Source organism: Nothoprocta perdicaria, unplaced genomic scaffold, assembly GCF_003342845.1.
Source record: "Nothoprocta perdicaria isolate Ctin4 unplaced genomic scaffold, notPer1 scaffold_9, whole genome shotgun sequence".
NCBI lineage: Eukaryota > Metazoa > Chordata > Aves > Tinamiformes > Tinamidae > Nothoprocta > Nothoprocta perdicaria.
The window spans coordinates 5845010-5857996 of NW_020456198.1; the positions used below are offsets into that span (position 1 = coordinate 5845010).

Consider the following 12987-nt stretch of genomic DNA (forward strand, 5'->3'; position numbering starts at 1 on the left):
CGGTGCCGCGGGGCGGGGGCGCCCGCTGTGGAGGGCTGTTCGTGCGGGGGCGGGCGGGCACCTCGGGGCACGGTGCAGCCGTGGGGCTGGCGGGTGTCCCTGTGGGGCAGCCGTGGGGCTGGTGGGGGGTCCCCGCGGGGCATCTTTGTGGGTGGTGGTGGGAGTTCCCCGTGGCGCCGCGGCAGGGCCCCCTCACCCGCCGCCCCGCAGGGCGCCGAGCCGCGCTCACCGCCTCACGCCAGCCGACGACGAGCTCTACCAGCGCACGCGGGTGACGGTGCTGGAGGCCGAGTCCCCCAATGCCATGTTCATCGAGGGCTACACCAACCGCGGCTTCGCCGTCAGCGGCAGCCTCGTCGTGGGGCCCTGCGCCGTCCTGCCCCGCGCCATCCTCCAGTGGAACGTGAGTGACCGGGGCCGCGGCCGCCGCGTGGGGCTGGGGCCGGGGTCGGGGCCTGGGCCGCCCCGCTCAGGGCCCCGCGCTGTCCCCGCAGGTCGGCTCCCACTGGGACATCTCCTCGGAGAGCCTGGCGCTCTTCCGCCTGCTGGAGCCCCGCATCGGTACGTGGGGCAGGGCGGTGCCGCTGGGGCGGCTGCCCCAAGGGGAGCCCCAACCTGCCGCCCAGCACTGCGTCCCCTTGCAGAGATCCTGGTGCTGGGCACGGGCGACAGGGTGGAGCGGCTGCATCCCGCCCTGATGAAGCACATGCGGGCGTGCGGCATCGCCGTGGAGGTGCAGGACACGGTGAGCGGCGGCTCCCGGGGGGCTCCTGGTGCTGACAGCCCTGGGATGGGCTCTGTGCCACCCCCCATTCCCTTCCTAATTTCCCTGCCAGGCGAACGCCTGTGCGACCTTCAACTTCCTCATGAGCGAGAAGCGCCTCACGGCGGCCGCCCTCATCCCGCCGCGGAGCTGCTGAGCGCCGGGGACGCGCCTGGCACCGCTCTCCTCGCCCCGCGGCTGCTGCGCCCCGCGCCGCGCTGCTCCCCAGGGGACCACGCTGCAGAAGAAGGCAGCCTGGCCCCGGCGCGGGCGGCGCTGCGGCTCGCGGGCCCTGTGGCTGCGGGACTCGTTGGGCTGCCGGGGCTGCACCTTGTGCTGTGCGGTACCTGCGGCCGCCGGCCCCAGGCCCGTGATTCTGCGTGCTGTGAGATAAACAAAGTGGCCCGAGGGCCCCGTGACTCCCGCCTGGGCTGTGTCGCAGGCCGGGCACTGCAGGGGCTCGCGTGGGCTCCCGGCGCTCGCCCCAGGGCTGGCCCGCATCGAGCGGCGCAGCGCCCCGGCCTCCCCTCCTGCCTGTCGCCCCGGGGCTCTGCTGCCTGTGTGAGGCCACGTGCCCTGGCCGAGCTTTGGGCCACAAGCCCTGCAGTCATTCCGGCCCTCAGCACAAGTTCACTTGGCACCTTGCAGGGCGCTGAGCCCCCAACTCGAGCGCAGCCCCGGGGCTGCAGCGCTGCCGTCGCTGAGCGTCCTGCCCAATGCTGCAGCTGCGGCAGCCCAAAGCGCGCCATGCTGGCGTGCTCCTTTTCTCACGTGACACTGCTGCTGCTAGCACAGCAGGGCACGGTCAGCGTCACCACTGTCCTTGCCTTAGTGTCAGCCACCATGGAGGGCACCGGCTCCCACCCCCTGCCTGGCAGGGAGCTCCTAGTGCCCTGGCAGTGGCCCCTGCTCTCTCCTGGGGCTCAGTGTCATCACCCGCCACCTCTGGGGTCATGCTGGGAACAAGCAGAGCCCTGCACAGGGTTCCTGCCCCAGGCTTGGGCAGAGGGGAGGGCAACAGGGCACCCCGGGAACCCACAGCCGTGGCTCGTGCCGGGAACCCCTCGCCTGTCCCAGGGGCTGCCTGCAGCACAACCAACGGAGAGGGCAGGGAGGGCAGCCTGAGGCTGGGAGGAGGAAAAGGGAGATGAGCGGAAGGCCCAAGCAGAGGGAAGAGGCTCCAGGCTGATAAACTGGCCGCCCCCGAGCCCAGCCCACCACTGGCTCATTGTCTTTTCCTCTTTTATTGTAAAACGCGGCCAACGTCTGCAAGGCCCCGGGCGCCAGCCCAGGTGCCCGGTTCCTGGGCGGCGGTTGGGCCCGTCCAGGGGGTGGTGAAGCAGCCAAGGGACACGGGGGCTCCAGGCAGCCCACAGAGCAATGGCACTTGTGCAGCAGGAGCAGCTCCGGTGCGGCGGGCACCGTGACGAGACAGGAGCTCTTCAGAAGAGGCGCTTCTCATACCTGTGGGGACAGGGAGGGAGGGATGGGGGCCTTGAGGGGCAGCAAACGGGACAGCCCTTCCACTCCGGAAGGAAGGGACCAAGGCACAGCCAGGAACAGGCGAGACAACAGGCACCAGGGTACAGCCCGACTGCGCTGAGCTGCTTCGCACACCCGGCCCGCGGGCAGGGGCACTTACGAGTGGAGGCCGTGGACCCCTCCTTCCACCTGGGCGGACGTCGTCCTCTTCTCAAACTTGAGCTCTCCCGAGTACATCATGGCCCTGCGGAGGGAGGACGGGGTCAGGGCCGGTGCAGCTTCCCACCCAGCCCCGCGGAACGGGTTGCAAGGGACCACATTCCTGCAGCCCCGCGGCTGCCGCGTCCACAGCACAGCACCCACTGGGGACAAGGGAACAGGGTGACAGCATGGCCCAAGGATGCCGGTCACGGCCGCACGGGGACACCGTGGCCTAACCCGAAGCACTCACCGAACTTGGGTCAGGCTCTTGGCACCGATGTCCTGGCAGGAATGCTGGATCCCAGCAATCAGGTACGGAATGAACTTGTGGATAGAGCCCTTGTCCTGCACTGCTCCGGAGACCCCCTGGGCCACTTTGATTTTGTCCGTCTCACTGTGTGGGAGTGAAAACCAAGTTCATGAAGCAAAGAGGCCCCACGAGCTTGAGCTGCTAGCCCAGAGCACTGTCTCTTACCTGAAATAGCGATTCTGGCTGCCCAGGTTCTTGTCCATGGCGTCTAGCGAGCCCATGCCGCGGTATTTCTTGAGCCTAATTCCATCTGAGAAGAAGTACTCGCCCGGTGCCTCCGTGGTGGCGGCCAGGAGAGATCCCATCATCACTGGTGCGAGAGAGGACACGGAGCAGCGCGTGAGCGGTGCCACGAGCCGCCCGCCACCCCGCACCTCGGCGCCCGCGCCGTGCCCAGCGCCGCCCCGCGAGCGGCCCCGCTCACCCGTGGAGGCGCCGAGTGCCAGCGCCTTGGCGATGTGCCCCACCGTCTGGATGCCGCCGTCGGCGATCACGGGCACCCCGAACCTCCGGGCGTACTCGGAGACCTTGTAGACGGCCGTGGCCTGGGGGCGGCCACATGCCAGCACTGCAGCGGGAGAGAGCGGAGACGGGCTGAGCTCCCGCCGCGCCGCGCCGCCCTCCCCAGCAGGGTTCCGGCACACACATGCTCCAGCACTCGGGAACACGCACATCCCTGGAGGCTTCTTCCCTAGGCCAAGTTGCAGGAGAAGCAGATGCCCAGGACAGGCCTGCTGGGATGTTCCTCACGGCCCTTGACTCCAAAAGCTGTAGGTGTCCTTGGGATGGGGTCGTTAATTTGAGTGCCTGGGATCAGCCAAGCCTGGATCATTCCGGCGCATGGCAGCCGTGCGGGAGTTTGGGAATGAAGCGGAACAAACTCCCAAAGCTTCTCTCCAGGGCATCCCACGCCCGTTGGCACGTCCCACCATCTGCTCTTCCCTAGCAGCATCACAGCCTTCTCTGTGCACCCAGCAGCTCTTGCACGGAAAGGCAGCTGGCTGGGAGAGAGCTGATATATGTATATATACACTTATCTTTATATATACATACATATAATCTATCTGCACACACACACAAACGCACATGTGGCAATGGGAAAGGAAATGGGCAGGATGATTTCATGGGGAAAAAAAAAAAACATTATTTTGCAGGAAATCATTTTATCTTCCTGCCCTGCAGTGCAGCAAAGACTCTTATGTTTAGCTGCCCCATAGGGAAAAGTTCCAAGGCTCGGGATTTACCAGCTCTTCCAAGTCACTAGGAGTTAGAAGCCGTCTATTGTCCCTGGAAAGGCTTGAGAGGAAACCATCGCAGGACACTTGTCTTGTGTCACTTGAATGTCTCATAACACATTCGCCAGCCACAGGCATGCAAATACACCAGGATCGGCCTCCCCACAATTTACTGGAAGCCTCTTCTCTAGTCAGTGTGATCCGCAAGGTAAGATTACAGGCATGCGCGGTTAGTGCTTGGGGGTGCAGGCTTCAGGTGCGGGTTAGCGCGCCCGGGAGCTCTCCCCGGGCAGAGCTTTGCCGAGGCCTGGAGGCCGGGACTGCCCGGCTCCCGGGGCGCCGGGCTCCTCGCGGGCATCCTGCGAGAACTGGGGGTAACGGAGCCAAACGGTGCGCGGCGGCAGGGCTCGGGCAGCGCCCGCCAACAGCGGCTCCGATGCTGTCAGCGCTCAAGAGCTGGTCTCGCTCGGCACCACGCGGCCAACGGCCACGCTGGCATCATGGATGCTGCAAGGGAAGACCTCTCTGTAGAAGGAAGGACCTGATCCAAGAGGATCGGGTTCCTGGACATCTTGTGCCCGGACCTCACAGCAGCGGCCACGGAGACCAGCCCTTAGGCAACAGCTTGGCTCGGGCTCCGGGAGCTTCGGGCCATCCCGGCTCTCCCAGCGCCCGGCGCCGCGGCTTGAAGGATGTGCAGGCTTCCAAAGCAGGACTCGGAGCACACGCACACACACCAGGCAGGCAGGGGCATGGTTTGTCCTTTTGCAGCCTATCTGTAAAGGGTGACCCTGTGAGATCAACTGCTACACTAGGGAAAACCTTCCAGGATCCGCAATGGAAAACTCTTTCCTTGTGAGTTGCTTCAAAATTAAGAGAAAGGGAGAAAAAAAATGAATGAAGACTCAGTTTATGCGTCTGCTTGATCGCAGAGCATCAGAAAAGCAGAGATCAGAGGGGCACCCTGTGCTGGGCAGGGCAGAGGTCCGTGGGGAGGGACGTGGTTCTGGTGCGGAGCTGCCACGTTGGCCGCACAGAGGTAGGTGCCTTGTTCAGCCCCAGGGGAACCGGCTTTGAGTAAAGCTCAGCCAGGCACAACCTCCCCACAAGTGGGGCCAGACTTAGAGCAGAATCAAGGGCTGCTCAGGGCTGCTCTCCCAGCACCGGACCAGCAGGTGCACACCCAGCTGGAGACCCCAAGATACAGCCAGGAAGCTCAATGAGGCCCTAAACTGGGTTTTGGAATGGAGGGTGGACAGGCCTGAACGCCCTGGGCCTTCACAGCTGAGACCCTGCTTTAGGAACTCAGAAAGGCTTCTCAGTTTGAATTTCAGATTCAAAACCAGTATCCAAAGCCACAAAACCCCAAGTGCATCTACAGCTAAATTATTCTCAAACAAGCAGTAGGGCCATGTGCAGCCAAATCAGGGTCCTGCTTCAAGACACGTAATTAGGGTTGGGAACAGGGCAAGTGACTTACTATAGGTGCCCGTGACAGTAGAAGGGCATTTGGGGCTGTGGGACTTTAGGTCTGGAGGGATCTTTGGAGCAGCTAAACAAAAACAAACACACACATTTTAGAGACAGAAGAACAGCAGCAGAACAAAGGGCCCCAGCAGTGACCTGCTACTAGGCAGAGCAATCGGTGTGGGACAGAGCTGACTTTGCCAACCCTTCCTAGCCCGAGGCCAGTCCCTGGGCACAGCGCTGGCTCGCCTGGCCCCAGCAGCATCGGAGAGGGAATCCTGCTAACCCCAAGAGCCGGAGTTCCTGCTCCGCAAGGGCAAAGAGCTGCGGCTGAGTTTTGCACCCACGTGTCCTGCTGAGCGCTGTGCTCCCTGCGCTCCTCCTTCCCCCAGCGCAGCACCCAGCCCCACGTCCCGCAGCACCCGAGAGAAGCAGCCTCTGCAGGCAGTGACCGTGCTGCAAAGCAGGGCGCCAGGAGCCCTCTCGCCCAGCCCCGCGGGGGACACCTGGCTCTGCTCCTACTGCGGAAGCCTTCGGCCAAGGGCACAGCAGCTCTGCAGAAGGTCACTCAGGACACGCTGTCCCCATGGGGAGCTCCCTGCAGCCAGCGCGGCCGCAGCAGGTAAAGCAGGAACAGGCTGCCAGTGCAGGGCTGCTCCGGCGCTGGCAGAGCACTCGGGTACCTGCTCCTGCAGCCACCGGCGCCCGCTCGCTGCCTCCCGAGGGAGCCAAGCAGACAGGGGCTGCGTCTGCGCAGCCTCAGCGCAGGGTTCAAACAGGGAGACCGAGTCCTGTCCTCCAGGTGGTCCCGCTCGAGGCCGTGCCCTCTGGCTGAGCTGGGGACAGCCCCGCCACCTCCTGCTGCCCCTGCCCAGCGCAAGCTGCAGCCAACAGCAGAGACAGGGGCCAGTACCCCCGTTCGAGCCTGGAAAGGGCAGGAAGGCGCCAAGCCCCGCAGAGCAGCACTGAAGCACCATGCACACTGCTGCCGGGGGAAGGGGTGCACAGACAGCTCGGCGAGTTAAACCCATCCCCAAGGGTTGTGTGGAGATGTGACGAGTTCCTCTCCGTGCAGAGCTGCCCCCGAGCCCATCCCACATGAGGCAGGAGCCCGTGCGGCTCCACGGGCAAAGCTGCGTGTGCCAACACCTGCTCTACTCAGTGTCGGTCAGTACTGGCCTTTGCTGCTGCTGCGAGCCCAGAGGTTTGACCCAAGTGCTGAGAACATCCTGGACAGAGGGGGTAAGAGACCGCTTGCTGTTAGATATTGCCTTTACAACGGCAGGAGTCCAGCCCAGCTACACTGCCTTTCAGTAGAGTCTCTACTGATGTCTTCAACCTACTTAGGAGTGGCTGATGCCTCTCACCTTCCTGCGTGATGCAGATGGAGCCACTGCCCATGCCGACCCTCAGGGCATCAACCCCTGCGTCGATGAGGTTCTTGGCCTGAGCCGCAGTCACAACTGTGGAGAGCAGAAAGTTGTTTGAAGAGAGGCGAGCAGGGCCGCACGTGACACCCCCTGCCCCGGCGCGTGCCCCGGCGCCTCGGCTATGCCCTGCACAGGGTGGCAGCTGCATCAAAGCTGCGCTGCTCCCTGCTGCAAACGCAGGCTCCTTTCAGGGCCAGCAGGCCCTGGCGGACACAAAAACATTGGCCATTTGGGCTATGTTTGGGTGCTACACAGTCGCACCCAAAGGACGCTCTTTCCCATGGCTGTCCCCTCCCAGACCCATTTTCAGTGGGATCAAATCATAGACTATTTCAGTGCTTCAAATTATGGACTTTTCACAGCACTCGGAGGCTGGAGAGCCTGCAGGTGACAACCAGGAAGGTGGCAGAGGTCACAGCCATGGCACTAAATGCTTTGGGCTGTGCCATGTAGTGAGGGCAGAGCACCAGCTAACAGCAACACCAATCACAGACTAACCAGGTAAAGACAAGAACTGCTGAGTGCTACTGTCAAGAGGCAGGGAAAATTTCCATTAGATTTCCACATAAAACAGAACTCATTATTACAACTGTCTGTAATTTTAGAGATTTTGAACCGGTGCAGCAGAGGCTGGAGGGTAAAGGGCCTACAGTGCATGGCCTGCAGAACAAAAGTTCCAAGTGTTTGCAGCAGAGAGGGGTACTTAGCTGCACAGCAGCTTTCCGTATCCCACAAGTCTGGAGAAACCATTTTAAGTTCAAAAAATTTAACAAGAGGAAAATCTAACACACATTCTTGCAGCTCCACCTATGCCTATGAAGCACATGCATTTTAGAAACAAGAACAGACTTCAACAATTTCATACCATTTCCTCCAATAACTTGTAGATTAGGGTACTTCTCCTTAATATATTTAATCATATTGATCTGAAAGATGGAGTTTCCTTGAGAGGAATCCTGCAAAAGAAAGAAAAAGCATTTACAGCAGAATTTCTGCAGTGGAGTTCTGGAGGATCCTCATGTCTTCCCTCCGGCTACAGGGCTCTCTCTCTGCTAAGGCAGCCTCCAGGTCAATAATACCCTACACAAGGCAGTGCATTTTCAAGTCCTCAGTAACACCGACTACACCCTGCAGGCACAGCAGGCCCCTCGCAGCACCCCTGGCTGCAGGCAGCAGGAAGAAACGGCTGCCAAGGGGATGTCACCAGCCCCGTCTCCACCGTGAACACTGCAGTGACACAGAAAGGTGACACACAGGAGGTGGGACACGTCCCCCTGCTGAAACACCAAGTGTCGAGCACCCAGTGCTCGAGCCCTGCCAGCTCTCAGTGACCCCACAGCGCCCGTTCAACGTTTCCAGCCATCGCTCAGCCACGTCCAGCGATCAATGAGACAAGGATGTGCAAGCCCCGGCCGTGACTGCGGGAGCCGAAAGCTCGCAGGGCAGGCGTGGAGCCCAGCAGAGCTGCTGTGGGCTGATTACTGCAGCTCTGCAAGCCCGAGTATCCAGCAATTAAGAACACAGGAACAAACACTGAGCAGTTTAAGGGAAACTGTCGGAAGTCAAATGTCGTTCTGCAAAACTAGTTAGGAGAGGATGGCGTCGAGGACAAGAAGCACTCTGTAGTAACTGTTGCACCCTTGAGGTCAAACAAGTTCTGGAGCAAGTGGGACTCTTCTCATCCGAAGACCCCAGCTTGAGTTTGAGATGGAGATACACAAATTTTCACGTTCTAAAGCAAAATTACCTGTACTGGAAGCAGTAGCTGCAGTGCTGCTAAGCCCAGGTCAAAGAGGTTCATTCAAATAGGATCCTCAGCCCTCCCAGCCCCCCAGGCCGAGGGCAGAGCCCGTGGGCAGCTCACCAGGACGACCGCGTCGACGCCAGCCTGCACGAGGAGGTCCAGCCGGTACTTGTCATCCTCGTGGGTGCCAATAGCAGCACCACAGAGCAGCTGTTTCTTGGAATCCTTAGAGGCCAGAGGGTAGTCCCGGTTCTTCTTGAGATCCGTGCGAGCAATTATAGCCACGAGCTCATCATCCTCGTTAACGATGGGCAGCTTGCCTGGGAACAGAAAGGTAGGCACTGCAAACGCAGAGCTCTGGAGGAGGCAGCTGCTGGCCAGGGCAGAGCAGCCAGGACCCAAACAGAGGCGCGTGGCCGAGACCCAGATGGCTCCGTCACCAGGTCTCGCTTCGGTCACACACATGCCAGCACCCCTGACTCAGGGAGCAGGACAAGGACGCTGCAGGACTGGGGAAGGATTTGGTACTTTCCAGCTAATCACAGAACAAGTGCAGCTTTTTTAATTCATTAGAGACCTGATACGGTGTTAAAGTCGCTACCAAACCCTCACAGAGTGGAGCTGAGCACCGAAAGGCCAAAGATGCAAAACTGGAGACGTGTGGCGGGACACGCCGCAGCTCTTCAGCCCCTGCGTTGCCAAACACCCCCCAGCTTCCAAACAGGCCCGAGACGAACGCGCGTGAACTCTGTACCCTGGCTCAGGGCACTGTCTCTCGTCACCGTCCTTTCCGCAGTGGCACGTGAACCTGCCGTGTCCCACCCACGCACAGACGTGCTGCTGCTCCCAAGCCAGCGCTTCCAGAGCCCTCCCCTGCGTCACGCAGATCCCGCAGTACCTTTTTTACTCCTCTGCAGGATTTCATTGGCTTCCTTCAACATTACGCCGGCCGGGGCCACGACAAGATCCTCCCGCTTTGTCATAATCTAGGGGGAGAGAGAAGGTAGAGCGTCGCCAAAACCCCTCTGCACTGATCCAAAAAGCCTCTGCCCCCGCAAATGCTCCGCAGCAGCAGCGTGGAAGCGCTGTGCAGTGCAACACACCTCCAAAACGCAGCCCACAGCACCCGCCTCCATGCGGGCAGCTACAGACCAAATGTGCAGCCCCCAACCCATCACAGAGCGAGAAGAGAGAGGATGGAGGGTCTCAGGAGCCTCAGGGGGGGCATGGGAGGACTCTCAGATGACATTTGTTTGGAACATCACACAAACGGCCCTCTCTTTTGGCAGGGGATGGGCAAATAGGGGCTGCAGGTTCTTGCACAGCCCCACGCTGTTTGGCAAAAGCAGCAGCCGCCCCCACGCTCGTCTGCAGGCAGCAGACCCCAGACCCCGGCTCTGGGAAGACTCTGCTCAGAATAACCCACGGCTGCTGCAAAGGTCAATGGGGCAAAGGAGTCATCTGAATCCAAACAAAGTTGCCCACATTCACCCTGACAAACCAGCACCAAAACACAGTGGAGAGGTAAGGGGCAAGGGACACAAACTGGAACATGTGCAATTCGGACTTATGTAAGCAGCCCAAGCGCTTGCCAAGAGGGTGGGCAAGCACTGGAACCGAGGCCCAGAGAGGAGGGGAAAAGTTCCCTCCCTGGAGACACTGGAACCTCAACCAGACACAACCCAGGGAACCTGCTCCAGAGGAACCTGCTTTGAGCAGCAGGCTGGAGACCTCCGGAGAGCCTTTCTTCCCAGCTAGACATTCCACAAACAGACACGTTTCACACAGACATTTTCATAAAAGGTTAAATGGGAACCCTGTTAAACCTCCGAGGAAGACAGAGGAGCCACACACAAAAGGGAACATTTCAGTTATTTGCACCCCAAGAACAGCAGCAGAGAAGAGGTTCACCCAGCCTTACAGTCCTGACAAAACCCACATCCCGGGAAGAGCCTGAGAAGCCCCAGGAATATCCTGACACATTCCCTGTGTCCAGGAGGCTCCTGAGCCACAGGAAACCTCCACATTTAACAGGATGGCAATGAGCCGGTGGGCAAGTTCACTGCTGGCCTGGGCACCAAGGGAGCTACGAGACACCCCTGTCCCCAGCTCGGCCCCGTGGCAGAGGGGAGCATCGAAGTGCAACGCAGGCGAGCTCCCAGCTCCGCACTGCCGCGCGCCCCAGCCACTGGATGGGACAAGGCTCTACCCGGCTCTTCTCAACGGGGCAGTGTCTCTAGGGCCATGAGCACTTCTAAAACCAGCCGTGTTTTAAGGCTGCTGTTAGGGATATTTATAGGTGATTTCAAAGCAAGCGGGATGAGCATGTGATAGCAGGTCTGGGCAGCAAGAGCTAAATATAGTCCTGGGCCAAGAGCAGAGGCTGCCGGGGAGGCACCGGCAGCGTAACCTGACAATCCCGCGCAGCTACGGTTTCATGTAACACCAATACCAAAAGCAACAGAAATCAACACCTGCACAGGAGAGAACAGTTCTGAAAACGGGTATTTCTCTCGCATTACAAAGGCTTACCTCTCTCAGGAAATTATTTTAAAGTGTGAATAGCCTAGACGCGGCAAGAAGGGAAAGGCTGCCCAGGCAAGAAAGACCAGCACACGCAGGGCCTGCTCTATAGGGTGGACCCAAACCAGGACAACAGCAGCAGCCAGGAATAGCAGGAAGGAGCTATGGAAGTAGACGAGGGACCACCCCAGCCTGGAGAGACTCCCACAGTGCTGAGAGAAAACCCCACGGCCACGCGCGTGCACCGACTGCACAGCCCTTCTTCCACCCGCAAGCCCTTTGCGAGGCTCACGGAGAGAACCCTGCAGCCCCGGCACCAAAACAGAGCAGCGCAGCGAGCTGGCGCGGCGCCGGCCACCCCCAGCCGCACCGTCCCCCGCAGCCACGCGTCACTCCCTTCCCTGTGGCAGGCCGTTCAGCGCTCACATCCAGCTCACAGCTGCTCGCAGGCCCTTCTCACCTCTCCAAGGGGCAGGTCGTGCTCTGACTCCTTCAGGAAGTCGATATCGCGCGACGAGATGATCCCGACCAGCTTCCCGCCCATCTTCCCGTTGTCCGTGATGGGGATGCCGCAGAAGCCGTGCCGCGCCTTCGCTTCAAACACGTCCCGCACTCTGTCGTTGGGGCTCAGCACCACGGGGTCCGTGATGAATCCCTGCTCGTATTTCTGCAAAGGGATGGATCCAGCAGACAATGAGCAGCAGGGCCACGCTGAGCCGGCCTGTGACCGTGTGGCCACCATGCGGCAACTGCTCTGCTCACAGGGTGAGCACCAGGAGGACTCACAAAGCAGCAGCCGCGCTTGCTCAGGTAGGATTCGGTTCCTGGTTATGCCCGGATTAACCTCCTTTAGGAGGAATATTTCCCCATATATATATATATAGATAGATAGATAAAGATATAGCTATAGCTATTTGATGTTTTCCCACTGCTGGGGCCTGGCCACAGTCCCAGTGCCCCCGTGTGTGTAGGACAGCACCTGCCATCCAGGGGATTTGCGTGGGCAGCCGCCGCGAGGCCCCGGGACCTGCAGGCGGCACCGGGCTCCCCTACGGGCACCGCTGACCCCAGGGCGTCTCCGGAGGGGCCGCGCGGCTCCCGTACCTTCACCTTCCGCACTTCGTTGGCCTGGAACTCCGGCGTGCAGTTGTGATGGATGAAGCCGATCCCCCCTGTGAGCTGCCGAGGCAAAGGAGGCCGTGAGAGGCTCCGAGAGAGACGGCTCCTTAACGGAGAGGCGCGCGAGGGCGCTGGGCAGGCCGCAGCGGAGCCCGCTGGGGGCTCGGCCCTCAGGCTGGCGCCGTGCGGAGCGCGGCAGGGACAAGCAGGGCGCAGCTCCTCACCCCCGCGCGCACAGCGGGCTGAGCGGCGCGGGAGGCCCCAACTCACCGCCATGGCGATGGCCATGCCGGCCTCGGTGACCGTGTCCATGGGCGAGGAGACGAGCGGCGTCTTGAGCGTGATGCGCTTGGTGAGCGCCGAGGTGAGGTCCTGGCGGGCGGCGGCGGCCGTGAGCGGCGCCCCGGCCGCCCGGCGCCCCCCAGCCCCCCGCACTCACCACCTGGTCCGCCGTGAAGTCGATGTAGCCCGGCAGGATGAGGAAGTCGCTGCGGGGAGGGAGAAGTCAGCGGCGCCGCCGTGGCGCCCGCGGCCGGCCCCGTGCGGCCCTCCCCCGCCCCGGCCCTCACTTGTAGGTGAGCCCGTCGCCGCAGCTGAAGAGCTGCTGCGCCGTGAGCCCGTCGTCGGGCACGTAGCCCGTGCCGCCGCTGATGAGGTAGTCCGCCATGGCGCCGCCGCGTGCCCCGCCGCGCAGGCCGCGCCCCGACGGCGGC

General features: G+C 61.4%; 2 protein-coding genes across 3 annotated transcripts in view; one reads left to right on the forward strand and one right to left on the reverse strand.

Moving 5' to 3' along the window:
• Positions 1–1218, forward strand: part of NDUFAF3 (NADH:ubiquinone oxidoreductase complex assembly factor 3) — a 2642-nt gene extending 1424 nt beyond the window's left edge. The window contains exons 2-5 of the mRNA XM_026052613.1: positions 211–403; positions 495–561; positions 645–745; positions 837–1218. Coding sequence (XP_025908398.1) covers positions 211–403; positions 495–561; positions 645–745; positions 837–920 — 445 coding nt within the window. The 3' untranslated portion in view covers positions 921–1218. The remainder of the gene's footprint in view (positions 1–210; positions 404–494; positions 562–644; positions 746–836) is intronic.
• Positions 1219–2083: 865 nt separating this feature from the next.
• IMPDH2 (inosine monophosphate dehydrogenase 2) lies at positions 2084–12981 on the reverse strand. Of its 2 annotated transcripts, XM_026052559.1 has the most exons (15): positions 12844–12981; positions 12714–12762; positions 12545–12646; positions 12260–12334; positions 11616–11822; positions 9531–9618; positions 8753–8952; positions 7754–7844; positions 6826–6921; positions 5472–5543; positions 3181–3324; positions 2922–3066; positions 2697–2840; positions 2406–2489; positions 2084–2227 (listed from the first exon to the last, which is right to left on the reverse strand). In XM_026052559.1, the coding sequence occupies exons 1-15, from the start codon at positions 12939–12941 to the stop codon at positions 2206–2208; spliced, it is 1617 nt and encodes a 538-aa protein (XP_025908344.1). In that variant the 5' UTR covers positions 12942–12981; the 3' UTR covers positions 2084–2205. The 2 variants fall into 2 exon arrangements, with proteins under 2 accessions (XP_025908344.1, XP_025908345.1); XM_026052560.1 differs by lacking the exon at positions 5472–5543.
• Between the last annotated feature and the right edge of the window lie 6 nt (positions 12982–12987).

What these genes read in the sequence shown, in the direction of transcription:
- IMPDH2 (XM_026052559.1), bottom strand. Translation starts at nt 12,941, where the DNA reads ATGGCGGACTACCTCATCAGCGGCGGCACGGGCTACGTGCCCGACGAC. An exon ending in ACTTCACGGCGGACCAGGTG is followed by an intron (nt 12,647 to 12,713) that starts GTGAGTGCGGGG and finishes GCCGCCCGCCAG; the next exon opens with GACCTCACCTCGGCGCTCAC. An exon ending in AGCCAGAATCGCTATTTCAG is followed by an intron (nt 2,841 to 2,921) that starts GTAAGAGACAGT and finishes ACTCCCACACAG; the next exon opens with TGAGACGGACAAAATCAAAG.